Source organism: Danio rerio, chromosome 16, assembly GCF_049306965.1.
Source record: "Danio rerio strain Tuebingen ecotype United States chromosome 16, GRCz12tu, whole genome shotgun sequence".
In the NCBI taxonomy this organism is placed as follows: domain Eukaryota; kingdom Metazoa; phylum Chordata; class Actinopteri; order Cypriniformes; family Danionidae; genus Danio; species Danio rerio.
Window position 1 is genome coordinate 4,956,830 of NC_133191.1, and position 17,357 is coordinate 4,974,186.

A 17,357-nucleotide genomic window follows, 5' to 3' on the forward strand; every position below is an offset into this window, starting at 1 on the left:
TGATCTTTTCAATTAACATGGATAACATTAATATTATAGATATTAAAGAGCCCATATTATGGGTTTTTGAAAATGCCCCTCCATGTAGTGTGTAACACAGCTCTAAGTGAAGTGAAATATCCAGCTAAGGCTTAAATCTGGAAGTGTACAGTGGTTAAAACTGTTGATTCATCTATAAAAGAGTCGACTCATAGTGCTTCAAATGAGTCGCCTTGATACCGAGTCATTAGGTGTTTCGCCATGACGTATTAACGAAACCAAGTTATTCATGTGCACGCGCAAACCCGGGAGATTTGAAACCTGCGGCCCCGCCCTCTGACATAGAAACCCACACACACAAACACAAACATGCCGGTAGATTGAAGTCACACTGCAGATGGATATTATCGAGTCTCTACCCAAAGATGAAACCTCAGCATAAGCCCAGCTTAAAGCAGTTGGAAACTACTGGAAAATACATGCTACAAAGAATACTTCGTTTGTTAAAGGAAGGATCAGTAAAGACTGGAAATGGATCGGTTTCTTCCTCCATTTCTCAAGTGTAAGTACGTGCGATTAAAGTTGTTGCCTCGTTGACTCTAGCTTGCAAATGTATTTAGCTGTGATTTGTTACTTGCAACCGCGTGTACTGTCTCAGGTTAACTCACTATATTCTCATATCGCGTGCAAAGCCACGCTAAAAACGCGACGCGTGCTGCTTTGTTTACGTTCCCGTGGATGAGTGTAATGTGTGTGCGTGCGTGCGTGTTGTCGTCCGGATTAGGTTTATGTGTGTGTGTGTGCGCGATGTTGTCTGGGGGAGGGTTACGTCTGTCTGTGTGTGTGTGTGGATGCGTGCGCGAGAACGAAGGCAATGTGTGTGTGTGTGTGGACGCGTGCGCGAGGACGAGGGCAATATGTGTGTGCGTGTGTGTGTGTCTGTGAAAAGAGCAGAATATGACAAGCTAGGAGGTCTCCTCGCCAGTTCTTGGGAGTTTTTGCTCAATAAAATAGTTAGTCGTCTGTATTTTCAAGTCCATCGCTGCTGGGCATTACGCTCTGTCTCTGGCTGAAAGCAGTTAGTGTCAACCAATCGCAACAGACTGTCATCGGTCCAATCAGCGCAGATTAGCTTAATCTTTGGGAACAAATGAATCACTGGACGATTCATACGGGAGTCGCTGGGATAATTAGGTAAAAATAAGTGCAGATTATAAGACCATAAAAGTGTTTTTTGACCTTGCATGCATATTACACTGTTTTGGAGACCCTTACAACCAAAATATGACCCTATTTCATGTATAATATGGGCTCTTTAATAAAGAATTACTAGTAAGAGACTAGGTGCATAGGTAACATTCAAAGACATCTCTATTTCAGACGCATGGTCATGATATGAAATATAGCAGGGGGTTTCTGGGTCAAATGCAGTGTATTATTATGCATCTGTTGCTTTAAAATACACAGATGATGTCTGAACTTTTTTTACTTTAGACTTTCCACGAACGCTCGTCTTGATGGGCATTTCGACATAAGTCTGTATGTGACTGCTTTATCTACAATAAACCACAAAAGCGAAGTGCACTGACCGATCGCATCTTATTTTTAAATATTAGGAAATAAATGAGGAAATTACCCATGGCTGCTAATATACTTTAGTATATTTACCCTGAGCCCGCAGCTAATGATGTTTGGTTTTTGGCCCTTTATACAAAAAGGTTTGGAACCCTTGCTCTAATTAAACATAAAATTAACCATAAATATGACATCTCTGTTTAAGCCAGATTATGTAAGCCCTTTATCCGGAGAACAGGCCAATCGTCAAATCCCACAGTCTCCATTATGTAGATGAAGTTGAAGTTCATGAGAAACCACACGTAAAAGCAATAGAGGAAGCCTCTTGACATGCTATTCTCACCACTCACTATCAGCACCGGAGGACAAACTGAAACTGTGAAAGAGGAAGATACTAACAAATCTTTTTTTTTTTTTGGGTCAAGGATCAACTATAGAAGGTCGTTCTTAACAGAGGCTCATCTCCGAAGGAGAAGTTTGTACCTGATGACGTTGGCGCTCATGCTGTTGAGCTTCTGCTTGAGTTCATGCATGCTGATTCCCTGAGGCTCTTGACAGCTCTTGATCAGACTCAAAACCTGCAGACACCACAGATACACATCAGAAAACGCCACTCTAAAGATTTCGTGTCAAAAATTGCACAGTGACCAAATCTACATATAGACATACACACACATACACGCATGCATATATATATATATATATATATATATATATATATATATATATATATATATATATATATATATATATATATATATATATATATATATATTAGGGGTGTAATGGAACGACCCATGGTTCAGAACACACATGACCAGTGGATTAATATATTTTTTTACTCATAAATTAATCCTAAATTTGTAACAAATTGCAGATAAATCACATGTATGAAAGCATTTAGGCTTTCCTGTAAAATGATGGAGGAAGAAATTGTTATTAAAGGTGTTTTCAGGCACTACATGTTTAGCCTGCAATAATGCATTCAGTGTGAGCTGCACGATTAATCATTAAAAGGTTGGGATCTCAACACCCACGCTACATGAATTGTAAATAATAGTGATTTGCATATGTTCTATTAATCATTCACATCGGTGTTTGAAAAATGCAAAAATGAAGAGAGATTCAGTCTTTAGTCTTTTGAGCTAGTTATGAAGTTACAGACAGTCAAATCACACAGAAGTACTGGGATAACAGTTTACAGTTTATATACAAGGACTAATGTTTATGGTGTGCTGTTAAAAACTAGTCTTGAGCACCGTCTGTTGTTAAACACTAGCCTAGAACGCCACTTGCTGTTAAACACTAGCCTAGAGCAAAGTCTGCAGTTAAACACTAGCCTAGAGCGCCGTCTGCTGTTAAAAACTAGCCTAGAGAGCGATCTGCTGTTAAACACTAGCCTAGAGCGCCATCTGCTGTTAAACACTAGCCTAGAGCACCGTCTGCAGTTAAAAACTAGCCTAGAGAGCGATCTGCTGTTTAACACTAGCCTAGAGCGCCATCTGCTGTTTAACACTAGCCTAGTGTCGTCTGCAGTTTAACACTAGCCTAGTGTTGTCTGCTGTTAAAAACAAGCCTACAGCGCCATCTGCTGTTAAAAAGTAACCTAGAGCACCGTCTACAATTAAACACTAGCCTAGAGCGCCGTCTGCTGGTAAAAACTAGCCTAGAGCACCGTCTGCTCTTAAAAATTAGCTTAGAGCACCATCAGCTGTTAAAAACTAGCCTAGAGCGCCATCTGCTGTTAAACACTAGCCTAGAGCGCCATCTGCTGTTAAACACTAGCCTAGAGCGCCATCTGCTGTTAAACACTAGCCTAGAGTGACCTCTGCGGTTCAAAACTTGCCTACAGCGCCATCTGCTGTTAAACACTAGCCTAGAGCACCATAAGCTGTTGAACACTAGCCTAGCGCCATCTGCTGTTAAACACTAGCCTAGAGCGGCATCTGCTGTTAAACACTAGCCTAGAGCGCCATCTGCTGTTAAACACTAGCCTAGAGCGCCATCTGCTGTTAAACACTAGCCTAGAGTGACCTCTGCGGTTCAAAACTTGCCTACAGCGCCATCTGCTGTTAAACACTAGCCTAGAGCACCATAAGCTGTTGAACACTAGCCTAGCGCCATCTGCTGTTAAACACTAGCCTAGAGCGGCATCTGCTGTTAAACACTAGCCTAGAGCACCATCAGCTGTTGAACACTAGCCTAGAGCGGCATCTGCTATTAAACACTAGCCTAGAGCACCATTAGCTGTTGAACACTAGCCTAGAGCGGCATCTGCTGTTAAACACTAGCCTAGAGCGGCATCTGCTGTTAAACACTAGCCTAGAGCACCATCAGCTGTTGAACACTAGTCTAGAGCGGCATCTGCTATTAAACACTAGCCTAGAGCACCATTAGCTGTTGAAGACTAGCCTAGAGCGGCATCTGCTGTTAAACACTAGCTCAGACTACCATCAGCTGTTAAACACTAGCCTAGAGCACTATAAGCTGTTAAACACTAGCCTAGACTACCATCAGCTGTTAAACACTAGCCTAGAGCACTATAAGCTGTTAAACACTAGCCTAGACTACCATCAGCTGTTAAACACTAGCCTAGAGCACTATAAGCTGTTAAACACTAGCCTAGAGCAGGGCCGGAGTGGGACTCCTTTTCAGACCTGGAGTTTCAAGCCCAAGACCTGCCCACCTCAGTTCACGACTGACTACAGTATATTAAAATAACGTCATTTCCAATTCAGTTTCTAATGACACTATCATGTCTTTTTAAAGAAAACAGCTGCTTTAAAACTTCAAATGTTTATCAACCCTAACAATATAATATGTCTTAACAATAAAAATGACAGAAAAAAAAAAAAAATATATATATATATATATATATATATATATATATATATATATATTCAAGACCTGCAAGACTCTTAACCACAGTATTGCTTTCTATTGATGGTTTAATCTTTTTCTCCCCATTTTAGATTTCTGATCAAGTTATGTTGGATATATTAATGTAGTGAATCATCTGATTTTCATTGAGCAGGTGTAATATTCATTAATATTAATTATTCAAATTCTTATTTTCACTATAAGTGCCGCTGTTTGGGGTTGAATGATAGTTACATCATCATTACCCTGCAGGCTGCATTCTGCTCACGGTGCTGCGAGAAAATAAATAAGAAGAGCGGAGCTGCAGCAAAATAATGAATCAAAAGAATGAGGCTATGGTCAAATAAATAAATAAATGAAAAAAGTGCGACTGCTGAGAGTGCAAGCAGCTAGGGACAACGGCCCTCATGGTCAAAAAACGTCTCCTGGTCCTCCCAATTAGCCAATCCGGGCCAGGCCTAGAGTGCCCTCTGCTGTTCAAAACTAGCTTAGAGCACCTTTGGTTAAACAGAAAGTGCAACCCATAACTGCAAATATAATATATAAAGGTGGAAGATGTGAATACAAATATGTTTGTAATGTTTACTCACTTGGTTCTGGTTGGCACTCAAGCCATTGACTAGCATCATGTTAGCACCAGAATAGCCTCCTGTGGTGCCCATACTATTCATGCTGGTATGAGACACTGGCATCATCCCTCCACCACCTCCCTATAAAGACACAACACATTATATTACATTATAAGAACAGTTATTGTGACCCCTGTCATGTTTCCATTATATTAACCACACAGAAATAGTGTCAGATTGATTTTACAGTACCATAGCAAACTTTGCCACCTTTATGAACTGCTATACATTAAAATAAAATGTTTTTTATTTTAATTTTAAATATCTATCTTTTTAAATCATATACAACTGAACATTGATGATGATCTCCAAGTCTCCAAAGTTAAACCAATAATAGACTTGTGCAGTAAACATTGCACCCACCAGCCATATTAGATGAGGTTGATATTAAAGACTAATTAATAAATGACAAATAATAAATATTAAATGGTTGTTAGACTGTTTATGTTGTCAATGTGCTTGTGTTTATTTAGGCCTATTGGTGTATGTGCACTGTTTGTATGTTTAGAACCACTTTCGGAGATGGCGGGGGTCGTGAGTCACTGAAATTGTTATTTTGGGGGGTCAGGCTGAAAAATTTGGGAACTGTACTTTTGTTAAAAAAAAAAAAAAAAAAAAAAAATATATATATATATATATATATATATATATATATATATATATATATATATATATATAAAAATAAATATATATATATTTTTTTTTTATCATAGTGTTCCCTTTCAAGCTAAAGAGAATTGGGATACCCCTTAAATTATGCATTTAATAAACGGATTCTTTATAAGGACTCAGAGCGGAAAAGGCTTGGGTGGTTTGTTATTTAAATATAGCAAATCATTCAAAAAAAAAAAACAATCAATTGTATTTAGCATGGCTGCACGGTGGCTCAGTGGTCAGCGCTGTCGCCTCACAATGTTGGCATTACTGTATGGAGTTTGCATGTTCTCCCTGTGTTAGCGTGGGTTTATTCCGTGTGCTCCGGTTTCCCCTACAGTCCAAAAACCTGCGCCATTAGTGAATTGAATAAACTAAATTGGCTGTAGTGTGTAAATGGGTATGTATGGGTGTTTCCCAGTACAGGGTTGCAGCTGGAAAGGAATCCCCTGCATAAAACATTGGTTATTAAAACTATTATGTTGAAAATGTAAATCATCTCCTTAATCACTTTGTCTTTAACTGTATATACAGATGCTGCATATTGTCTCATGACCCAAATATAACCAGTTGATAATTAATGCTTTGAAATTGAATCTACGATACACAAGGTTTGAACATGCTTGAATTCTGTGTTGAGTTTGTAACCATCAACCACTTTCTTTGCATTTTGTGCGAAAGAAAAGCAGAAGTGTAGCATGAGAAGGAGGTGCTGGAGTCTCACCATGTTCTGTGGTTTGCTCTGCTGGAGATGAGCGTTCACAACCTCCAGCATGTGCGATGTCACTTCATTCATGTCCTCCAGCACTCGAACGCTGAACGCCACCAAAGACCTGTTATTCTGCAAGGAGAATCAGAACTATTCGTGAAGGACAATCAGATTAAACCAGAACTAATACAGTTAAAGTGAATTGTGAATTTTGTTTTCTTTTTCAAGTGTTTCCCGAATGATGTGTAGCAGAGCAAGGGATTTATCACAGTATTTCCTGTAATATTTTATTGAGTCTTTTATAGATGTGTGTTAAAGAAAGGTTTAAATGTGTGCATGATTATTCCATAAATGCAATGTGTGTGTGCGTCATTTAAAACGTTAGCACCCATCAGCTTTAATCATGAATAAAACTGGATCATTTTGAGCGTTTGTCAGCTAATTTCAGCTTAAAATCATTATTGGGGCGGGATCAGAAATCGGTGACGTAGCACCAATCTGCCTGTCCAGTGATGATGCGTGAGTTTCTCATTATTATTTGTAGTGGAGTTTTCTTATCCTATGAGAAGACCCTGCTTCTTAATTATTAATACTGCATGTGCTTTCCGATGACAGACTAATACGGTCAGACCTGCCAAGCTGTGAGACGGCACACGGCAGTATTTAGGTGCTTATGAAGAGTGGCATGTGTTTGTTTCCATGATCCACACGGTTTGTTGCATGGTTTTCCTCTTATTCTGTCAAGGGCTGATACAGGCAACCTGTTTGTGTGCAGCAAGCATTTTTGTCAGAAGAGCTGTAGGAGAATTGGAGAATGACGGACTTTGTCTTTTATCAGTTGAGTTTGTTACCATTCAGACACATCGCCTATATCTGTGCTGCTGTGTTCGCACACATTTTAAATTCTCCAAATCACCTGCAGGACTAATGGTTGGAATAGACGGGGGAAAAGACCTGCTGTACTTGAACTGGAAGAGGTGTTTCATTGCTCTTTAAGTTCAATTATACTTAATAAATGCAAGTAAAAAGGTTGCATGCATGACTGTTTTAAAGACATGTGCAATTTAAAGGTTTGTATGTACATGCTAAGTAACAATAGATATCAGTCTGCATTTCACATTAATGCATGTAAACATTATAGACTTTTTCATAAGCATTTGAGCATTCAGAAGCATTCACATGTGCATATACAAGTGTTTAGTTCATGTGTGAAGTTTGATTTTAGTGCTACATGGCGCCTTGTGTTTTTTGTGTGAATTCTCTTAATATAAACAACAGCTTCAGTGATTATGACAAGATAATTTGTAAAAGTTACACAAGTAAATGCTTTGCCTCGACGTTGACAACACCAATCAGCTCCAGTGTTTGAGGATCAGAATAGGTGATTTTTTTTTCACAGGCGACACCGTAAATAAGTTATAAATAAATAAATGTGGTTCCATCAAATCATCTTGACCGTCAGTGAATAAATTCACATCTGTATTTATATGCTTATGCCACACTGCTGTTTTTGACTCTTTGGCACCACCTTGTGACTAAATATATTATGTGGGGTTAGTGTATGCTCCATTCAGCTGTTTTCGTCAGCTTTGCTTTTAATTAAAGAATGAAGTTCATATGTATCTGCTTGTGTGTCAGGTTGTGGTTTTTGACTGTTTGGTCGTGTCTTCGAAATGAATAATACATAGGTTAGTATATTCTCCATTTAACCAGTTTCGCTTCTGTCTGCTTAGCATTTAATTAAATAATGAATAAACTATTATGGCTCAAAACAATGTCTTCTATCTAATTTGTATGTTTTGTGGCGAGTAGCCATGGAATAATTGAGATCAATCACATCCAGGATGGTTGTTTTAGCAGAATAAAGCCCTTCAGTCTTATACAACAGTGCTTTACTTCAATTCGGTCTGATGATAAATAAACCTGTCAGGTTTTATTCCATGAGAACAACCCCCTGGATGTACTTTATGTCTAACATAGCATGCCACACATGCAGATGGGATGATGTGGAGTGTTGTAAAAGCAGTATTGGCGGTTTACATTTTAAAGATGTAGCATTCAAGGAAATGAATGACTGTAGCTATGTTTCCATCTAAAAATACGAATTAAATTTATGCGCAAACCAGGAATATCGCATAAAAGATGTGCAAATTAAGCAGCATTCCCTTCCAATGAGTCAGAGAGAACAAAATCGTCACTTCCTGATTAGCTGGCACCGAATATCAACAGTAAAAACAAATGTACTGAGATAGATATCTTTTCATATCGAATAAATAGTTTATCCTACTCAGCCATTCGCATACATTTTTTATCCACATTTTCTAAATTTATGCGCATCAGGGCGTTTCCATCAACCAATTGGAAACATATCTTGTGACAGACAGTAAACATCTTTGCACACTGAAGTCTAAAATTTTCAAACGTTTTTTTTCTTCGTATTTATAAAGAAAAATTTCATCATGTACACAAAGCTTGCACACTGATTCCAATGCGTATTAAAGAATCCATTCTGGAAAATAAAGCGAAACAAAGCAGTGATGCTTTGTTCTCCTTTCTGATCTTCAAAATAGAAAAGGAAAGAGGAATAGGCTACATATTTTGTGAATCCAATACTTCAAAGAGAAGGAGAGTTCAGTTGGCATTTCTGTGTGGAGTTTGCATGTTCTCCCTGTGTTGGTGTGGGTTTCCTCCGGGTGCTCCAGTTTACCCCACAGTCCAAACATATGCGCTATAGGTGAATTGGGTAAGCTAAATTGGCAGTAGTGCATGTATGTGAATGAGTGTGTATGGGTGTTTCCCAGTGATGGGTTGCAGCTGAAAGGGCATCCACTGCGTAAAACATATGCTGGATAAGTTGGCGGTTCATTTCGCTGTGGTGACCCCAGATTAATAAAGAGACTAAGCAGAAAATAAAATAAATGAATTTCAGATTCAGTGTGCAAAAACTTCAGGTGGAAATGATCATTTTTACAAATAATATATTTATTTATACAAAAGTAAATTAACCAATAAACTAACCTCCAGAGGCATAATATAAAAATCAGATAAATGTCTTTCATTAACCTTTCACATAAGAGCAAAAGATCACAACAATTCACATTTTTACAAGTAGTTCACAACCTCTGACCTGAAAAGAGCGAAGGTTGCCAGAGACTTTGACGTAAGAGCCGGGAGGAATGACCGAGTTATCCACACCCATGTCCTGGAAGAAATAAACGGTCAAGAGTCATTAATAAAAATATGAATTTGGCTTTTAAAAATAATCTTCTGAACTCAAATAGACAATTTTAGCTGATATCAGAACCTATTTGTGCCATGTGAGATTCCTAGGCTATTTTCATGACAAAAACAATTAAGAAAATACAAGTATAATAAACATTAAAACCAGCCAGCAAACAAGTTAAATTAAATAAGATTTCTTAGATTAAAATATGATGATAATTATAAAACTTAAACCTCACTTAATAACTCTTTAAGTGAGTTTTCTTCAAACATCAAATGCAAATTGAGTCTTACAAAAACAAAACAAGCCTAATACAGAAATATTCATGCATGTACTCATATCTAGGCCTGGGCAATATAGATTTTTTTTTAATCTCAAGGTCAACATTTTTCCGATATTCGATATATATATTGATATGTTTGCATTTGCTTTTAAACAGCAGAAATCATGATTTTTTTGTGCCCCCATTAAAAATAACTATTTAGAAAAGCTACCGTTGCAGAGTAACTACAAACTAAATGTTTAGAATATATTTTATAATATGATGTTATAGCATGAAAAAAAACTTTAAGTAATATAAAGGTTATTAATAATAATAAAATTATAATTCAATCTTATTAAATAGTATATACAGAATATATAATTATATTTCTATAATTTAAATAATATTAAATTATCATTTTATTATTATTAGCCTTGTGTATTACTAAATATTATTAGTTTAAAATTATTATTCAATCTTAATAAAATTATATATAAATAGAATACATAACATACATACACATACTGTGTGTGTGTGATGTATGTATATATGCATGCATGCATATATATATATATATATATATATATATATATATATATATATATATATATATATATATATATATATATATATATGAATTTGATTAATATTGAATTATTAATTAGCCACATTTATAAACATTTAAACATCATTTTTTTCACGGCTCACTAGCGAATTTTTCCGTTTCTAACTGCTTGCGATCAGCACTTCAGCACAACCTAGTCATGCACGTTATCATCACCATGAGCTCAAGTTCATTATTTCAAATATAGACGCACAGCGAGCGGATGAGCGCATGCAAAAAAAGTAAGTGAAACCACCCGTAATTTTTTTTAGATATACAGAACCATATATTCTATTTAGCCTTATATAAACGATTTAAAACTTGTCCTCCAACCTATTCTGCATCAAGATATTCGGCATTCTCTATGTGCGTGTGTGAATAATTATGGTTCAGATGTGAGTACTAAAACATTGTCAGTTCTCTCATGAAACCAAATGCTTAAACATTAAATCAAGCTTTCAGAAACATTACAAATTTATAAGTCTATATTGTCTATCAGGGCTATGTAACGAATATGCACTTATGAAATGAATGCTTGTGTGTGAAATATGCTCACTTTGCGAGCAGATATTCCCCATGTATTCATTTTCATAACTATACGCAAACAGGAACCTAACATATTAAGAGTGTTTTGTGACCACACCAAAAAAAGTCTGTGTTTCTCTTTTGGGGACTAATTGATCATCTTATCCCCTGCCTTTTTCTACCCTCCTTCAGCTCAGATCTTTTTTGCGCTCCGTAATGCTCAAGGGGGGGCATAATACTGGATGCTCAGTGCATTCTTTAGGAAAAGTATACACCAGAATTTGAATCCGAACCATCTCTAGATAAGTGACCTATTGTTTATCTTTTAACTGACCAGTACATTTTCTGTGTTGACCATGTCGTGTGCTCCCTTGGAGTGGTGTGCATTGCATGACTGACCTCAAACCATATTGATACGAAAGATATTAAATAATCCTGCATTGCGTTGGGGAAACATATCAATATATCCCCAGAACTTGACATACCTCCCAGCACTACTCATATCTATGGCCTAAAATCACAATGCACAAAAACACTGCAACAGTACCTCTGTGTCAATCCACTGCTTGACATCCATAGGGGCTGCAGTCATGTCATCCACCTTGTACTGGATGTTGATTGTGGATTTATCCGTGCTTCGGATCACACCAACAATGGTCACCTACACCGTATCAAGCACAACATGAGTCTAATAAACAGAAGTATAAAAAGGATAACAATGCAGTGTTGCATTGCTATTGATGCTTTTGTTTGTGTTAAAGAGACAGTTCACCCGAAACTAAAAATTTACTCATCCTTCACTTGTTTTAAACCTGTTTGAGTTTCTATTGTTGAACACAAAGACATAACCGAAGAAAGCTGAAACACTGTAACCATTGATTGTCATAGTATTAGCGATGTAACGATTCACCGTAAGCCGGTCAAAAATCGCTTTAAATATGTGACGACTTAAGTTGGTAGAAATGTGGAATTAATCATTATGCATTTTGTGAACAGAGGGGGCGTTGTGTTTAAAGGCACAAACTCGCTTTATAGCGAAAATTAATTGTTTCTTCTGTTCACCGCAATGCAGACGTGGAAAATTCGGTAATGGTTTAGTAATAGATCATAACCGGTTATTACGTATTTATCTCATATGCGCTTACTGCGATTGTGGTTGTTTACTATGGCGAGGGAGGCGAGTAATTAAAATGCTCCAACTACTTAAAAACACAGAAATGGCACAATTCACTGTGTGTGTGTTTGCTGGACAGTCTTTCACTGTGACTGAAGTTACAGCAGAAGCTCCTATTTCACTGCGATTGAGAAAATAAAAGTAAACGTAGGCCCAATCCCAATTCTACCCCTTAGCCCTTCCCCCTACTCCTCGTTTTGCGTATGCCCTCGAAGGGGTAGGGGTGTCCCAATTCTCTTTAGCTTGAAGGCGTAGGGCTAAGAGCAAGGGGTATAAACCCCTTCAAACAAAGATTTTTTAGGACCACACTAGAAACCAAGAGGTAAGAATCATTTCCCAGAATACCCCAGCAACAGCTGCACCCGGAAGTAAGGAGATCCACAAATTTGTATTTTTTTTTGTCATTATTACGAATTTTTACAACAAACAAACACGTCTTAATATATTCTTAACCGCGTTCATGTTTTACCGTCATGCTTAAAAAAAAAAAAGGGCTAAAATAAAAACTGCTAAATTTTGTGATTTTTTTTGCGATCTATAATTCCTAATAATAACTTCAGTACAGCAGACCCACAACACTCTGACACTCGATGACACTGGAATACCCTGTCAGAAAAGTCTAATGGCTGGGAATGGGCTTTTTACAGTGTCTGCTATAATGTTCATGCTGTTTTTGGTGTGTTTACATTGATGAACATGGCCACTGTGTAAATGCACAGTATTACGATCTCATTGCCACATTAGATCATTATGATAACATAATATATGCCTTCAGTGATTTCCTGAAGATAAATACCAATAAATAACACAACTGGAATCACTCCAGCAGTCGCCATCATCTGATCTCATATGAAGCAAGAGATCGCGAGGACATGATGATGTGTGCAGGTGCTGTCCTAATTCTTAGGGGTAAATTTTAAAGCCCTTCCCCTTAACCCTCACTTGTAAGGACCAGGGGAAAGGGGTACAAAAATAGAATTGGGATTGGGCCTTAATTTCTCTCCCTCAATGTTGCCATTTCACCTGGTGGCAAGACATTTCCTCTCCTCTTGGCAGTTACAGCGCTTCAGACACGAGTGTGTCTGCAGAAGAGTTTTATCCTCTGCATCAGTCATGGATCAGCTGTAAATCGCTGATGCCGTTATCAACGTCACTCAACGGTGAACAGCACCAGAGCATTAGAGCCAATCGCAGCCCTTTCTGTTGAGTGCGTGACCAATCATAGGGGTTTAAGAACTTACTCGACAGGGCTCATAAAGTGAGCAGGATATTTACATTTGTTCATTTGCTATAAATGCTCATGTTGTTCTGTGCATGTACTCGAGTTTTTAAAAGGACAGTTCTGACTTTGTATTGAAGGACAAAACTGTATTACAAATAGTATAGAAATATAAATATATTTATACATTTTTTAGAAAAGAATTCTTGTGCTGTTAAGTAAAATATCAAATTTTGTATGGAAAGCATCGTCAATGAACAGTGATATGGAATTTAACCGAACCGATGGCATGATAATCGTAACCGAACCATGAAACCAGTGTAGGTTCACACATATACCGCTGTACTGGCATGTCAGCGGCGAGCAAGAGGTGGGGCGGCAGAGTAAAATGACAGCATTGAAGTGCACCAGACAAAACACAAAGTGTGTGCAAATACTGCAAAAAGAGGTTTACTTACACTAACAGAACATGAATATGATGCACATAAACCATCAGCACAGAGAAAACTACAGTCACAGACGTCTATACTCAAAAACACTAATAATAAGTCACACCAAGCAGACTGGATGATTTGAAGCTCCACTTGCTCCGCCTCCGAAGAGTGCTACGGAGCTCAGACAGTGCATCAGTGTTTTCGTAACGAAAGTGTGAAGATATTTTTCCGACTGAAAGAGAAAGTTGTTCTGTTATAGAAGCAGGTATTAGACTATGTTTACCATCCTTTTCAAATTAGTTTATGCATATTGAAAAATTAGCATCTAAATTTGCTATCCTGATATACAATTTGTAATTTTCTAATCAGTATTGTCTGTCAGTAGCCAGTCCCCTGGATCAGACGGCCTACTGACCCCCTCTGTACACCCTGCTCTCTGGTTTAGCAAAGGCTTTCCTCTCCACACCAGCCATCTCAGTGAAACAGTTTTTCTCATCAGCAGGACACATTGTAAATATGCAAAGGCCTCAGCTTATGCCAGAAAGCAAAGATTTGCTGATATTTCTTTCTTTTTTAAAAATGCAAAACGCCAGCACAGTCACAGTTTTAGCTTGTTTCTATTAACGAGTCTTCTTTAGTTTCTATTATCTTTGTATTTTATTTTTTAATTTAAAATTAAATTACAATTAATTTAAATTTTAAAAAATTATTATTTTGCAAACGATGTGCTGCATTTAAATAAGGAATGAAAGAGCTCTTTACCTTAAATTTGTTTCGAATAGTTTTGTTTAAAAATCATGAATAAATTGTGTATTGTGAATAAACTCTTGAGTCAGGTGAATCATTACATCCCTACATAGTATTCGTTTTTCCTACAATGGAAGTCAATGGTTACAGATTTCCAACATCTTTCAAAATATCTTCTTCAACAGAAGAACTGAACACAAAGGTTTGGAAACGCTTGAGGGAGAGTAAAGAGTGAGGAAATTTTCATTTTTGGATGAACAATCCCTTTAAACTAGGGTGGCAATTCTTTTATTTGTTTTTTTTATTATTGTATATGTAATGTAATAAAAACATCCAAACCACATACAATGCAGCACTTTAAATACAATGTAATAAGAGATGAATCGTGTTTTGAAGTTATGAATTAGATTTTTTATATGTGAATGAATTCTTTTTTATAAATATATTACTTTTGAGACTGATCTGGCTCCATAAAATGGAAACCCTTTCAATAAAAATGTGGATATTTAGTGATTCTTCAGACTGACCTGTGCGATCTCCACCTCTCCCACTTTAAAGACGTCCTCAGCCTGCACCGCCGACAACAGCTGAGATACAGTACAGGGAACGATCTGCTGCGCTCGTGTCCTCTGAACACACACACACACACACACATCACTGTTACACTTTACAGCATCACACATGAAGATCACAATACTACACTGATTTCCCACTGTTTTCATAATCACTTAAACAACACGATAATGACTCAAATAAGTACTGTTAAAATAACAATACTACTCTCTCTACGGTCATTCTAACAGCTACACAAAAGATGTATTAGGCCAAAATAGTGAAAGTCGTATTATTTTTACACAAACAGAATTGTCCCCAAACATATCAATACTGCATTAAAGTTATAAGTTTGTTTGCCTAAATTTAAACAGCGACTTGAAAATTATTGAAATATACTGAAAAAACCTTCTATAAAAGATATGATTTATATACCTTATTAAATATTATTCAGTATTTACACAAGCAAAAACAGACCTAAACATTGAGATGAAAGACAAAGACAATTTTGGCAATGAAAATTAAATACTTCATAAAAGAATTTCTAAATCTTTTATATTTTATTTATTTTTTAAATAACAGAAAATAGCTTAAATGTTTAGCTTAATAGCTTAAACTCAACGTTTAGGCTTGTATTGTATTAAAAAGTGCATTAAATGATAATAAAAAATAGTTTGAGCAAATCTATTGTCTGTTTTAACTTTTTTTACGATGTGTCGCTTTTATTTTAAGCAAAGAAATATAATAATAAACAAAAATAACAACTAATAAATATTTTATTTCAATTTACTTCAAGTTACATAAGATGGCCACTAAATTTAGTTTAGTCTCAAACTCTAAATTTTATACCTGTCATTTGAAATCTTAATATTTATTAACTGTTCTGCAAAACATTTCACTTTACCCATTTGTTAACAAAAAGTTAAATTATAACCAAATTTAGTTTATTAAATTACTCTTTTAACTATATAATCAGGAAGTACATAACAGGTATTTGCTTTTGTTTAATTACACAAAAACTTGTTGAGCTTAATACCAAACAATTTTTTCACACATTTTTTAACATTTCGTTGTCACAAAAATAGTCTGAAACATTGAAGTGAACATTTAACTTGTATTTTTTACTTTTTTTGTCATTTCAAAATGCAGTTTAGAAAGTGCACGATATAGGGATAAGTTAAAAGTGCTATTATAGAAAACTATGGGTAATATTTACAAATATATGTAGTTTAAACAAAATATACTCAAGTCGTATTAACTGCAATTAAATATTTAAACAGAATTAAATATGGTATTGGAGGAATTTAATATGAACCCCACACAATTGAGGTAAGGTGGGTTTAATATTCGCACATTCTCCTTAAAGATAAAACGTCACAAAGTATTTATGCAAATTTTAAATGCTAAAATCATATTATCAGCTAGTGACTATCAAAGTACAGCATTGTTTACAGTCAAATAAATGGTGTTAATGTTGTTTTGAAGTCATGTTTACAAGTGATTTCAGACCAAATATTTAAAGTACCATGGTAAACAATATGAGGAGCATGTCACAAGTTGTCACTGAACGAATGTGCGAATATAAAACCAACTTTACCTCAATATATATATATATATATATATATATATATATATATATATATATATAGGTGTTTAAAGTTATTTATATACTGACCCCCTTTTTGTCTCCTCCTTGAGAAGCGGCTGGTGACCCGAATCCTCCAGGAGACTGTGTGTACCCAGCCATACTGGCCTCTCCGTATTTACCTGCAAAAATATGAATACCATATTTCAATCAAAACGACTTATTGGTTAAAAACCCCGTCCGACTGGCAGTAACGTAAGAGTGCGTTAAAAACAGACCTTGACAACACACCGCTAACCGACATCACACTGACACTGTATAACAGAGCTTTCTGACTCTCATTAGCGGACTAGCAGAGTAAACTCAGCTCTAAAGCCAAAATAAAGTGATTTCTAAAGCACGTACCTTGGTTCCACATTTCACTCGTGAATGTTTTTCTTCTGAATGCGAAGCAGACCGACAAGACACTCGAAAATCTCCCGCCACGACTGATCGCGCACAGTTTGACGTCACGTCTCGAAGTCCGCGCGCTCACAGTACGCGTGCGCGTGTGTCATCTGCCGCGAAAGTCCCACACGTATACTGTAAAAGTCCACAGAAGCTTGT

At 36.5% G+C, this 17,357-nt stretch overlaps 1 protein-coding gene across 1 annotated transcript in view; it reads right to left on the bottom strand.

Moving 5' to 3' along the window:
* The window catches only part of rpa2 (replication protein A2), a 20,569-nt gene extending 3,266 nt beyond the window's left edge, over positions 1-17,303 (bottom strand). The window contains 8 exon segments of the mRNA NM_131711.2: positions 2,038-2,132; positions 5,025-5,144; positions 6,442-6,558; positions 9,554-9,628; positions 11,588-11,701; positions 15,142-15,243; positions 16,842-16,933; positions 17,157-17,303. Coding sequence (NP_571786.2) covers positions 2,038-2,132; positions 5,025-5,144; positions 6,442-6,558; positions 9,554-9,628; positions 11,588-11,701; positions 15,142-15,243; positions 16,842-16,933; positions 17,157-17,169 — 728 coding nt within the window. The 5' untranslated portion in view covers positions 17,170-17,303.
* Between the last annotated feature and the right edge of the window lie 54 nt (positions 17,304-17,357).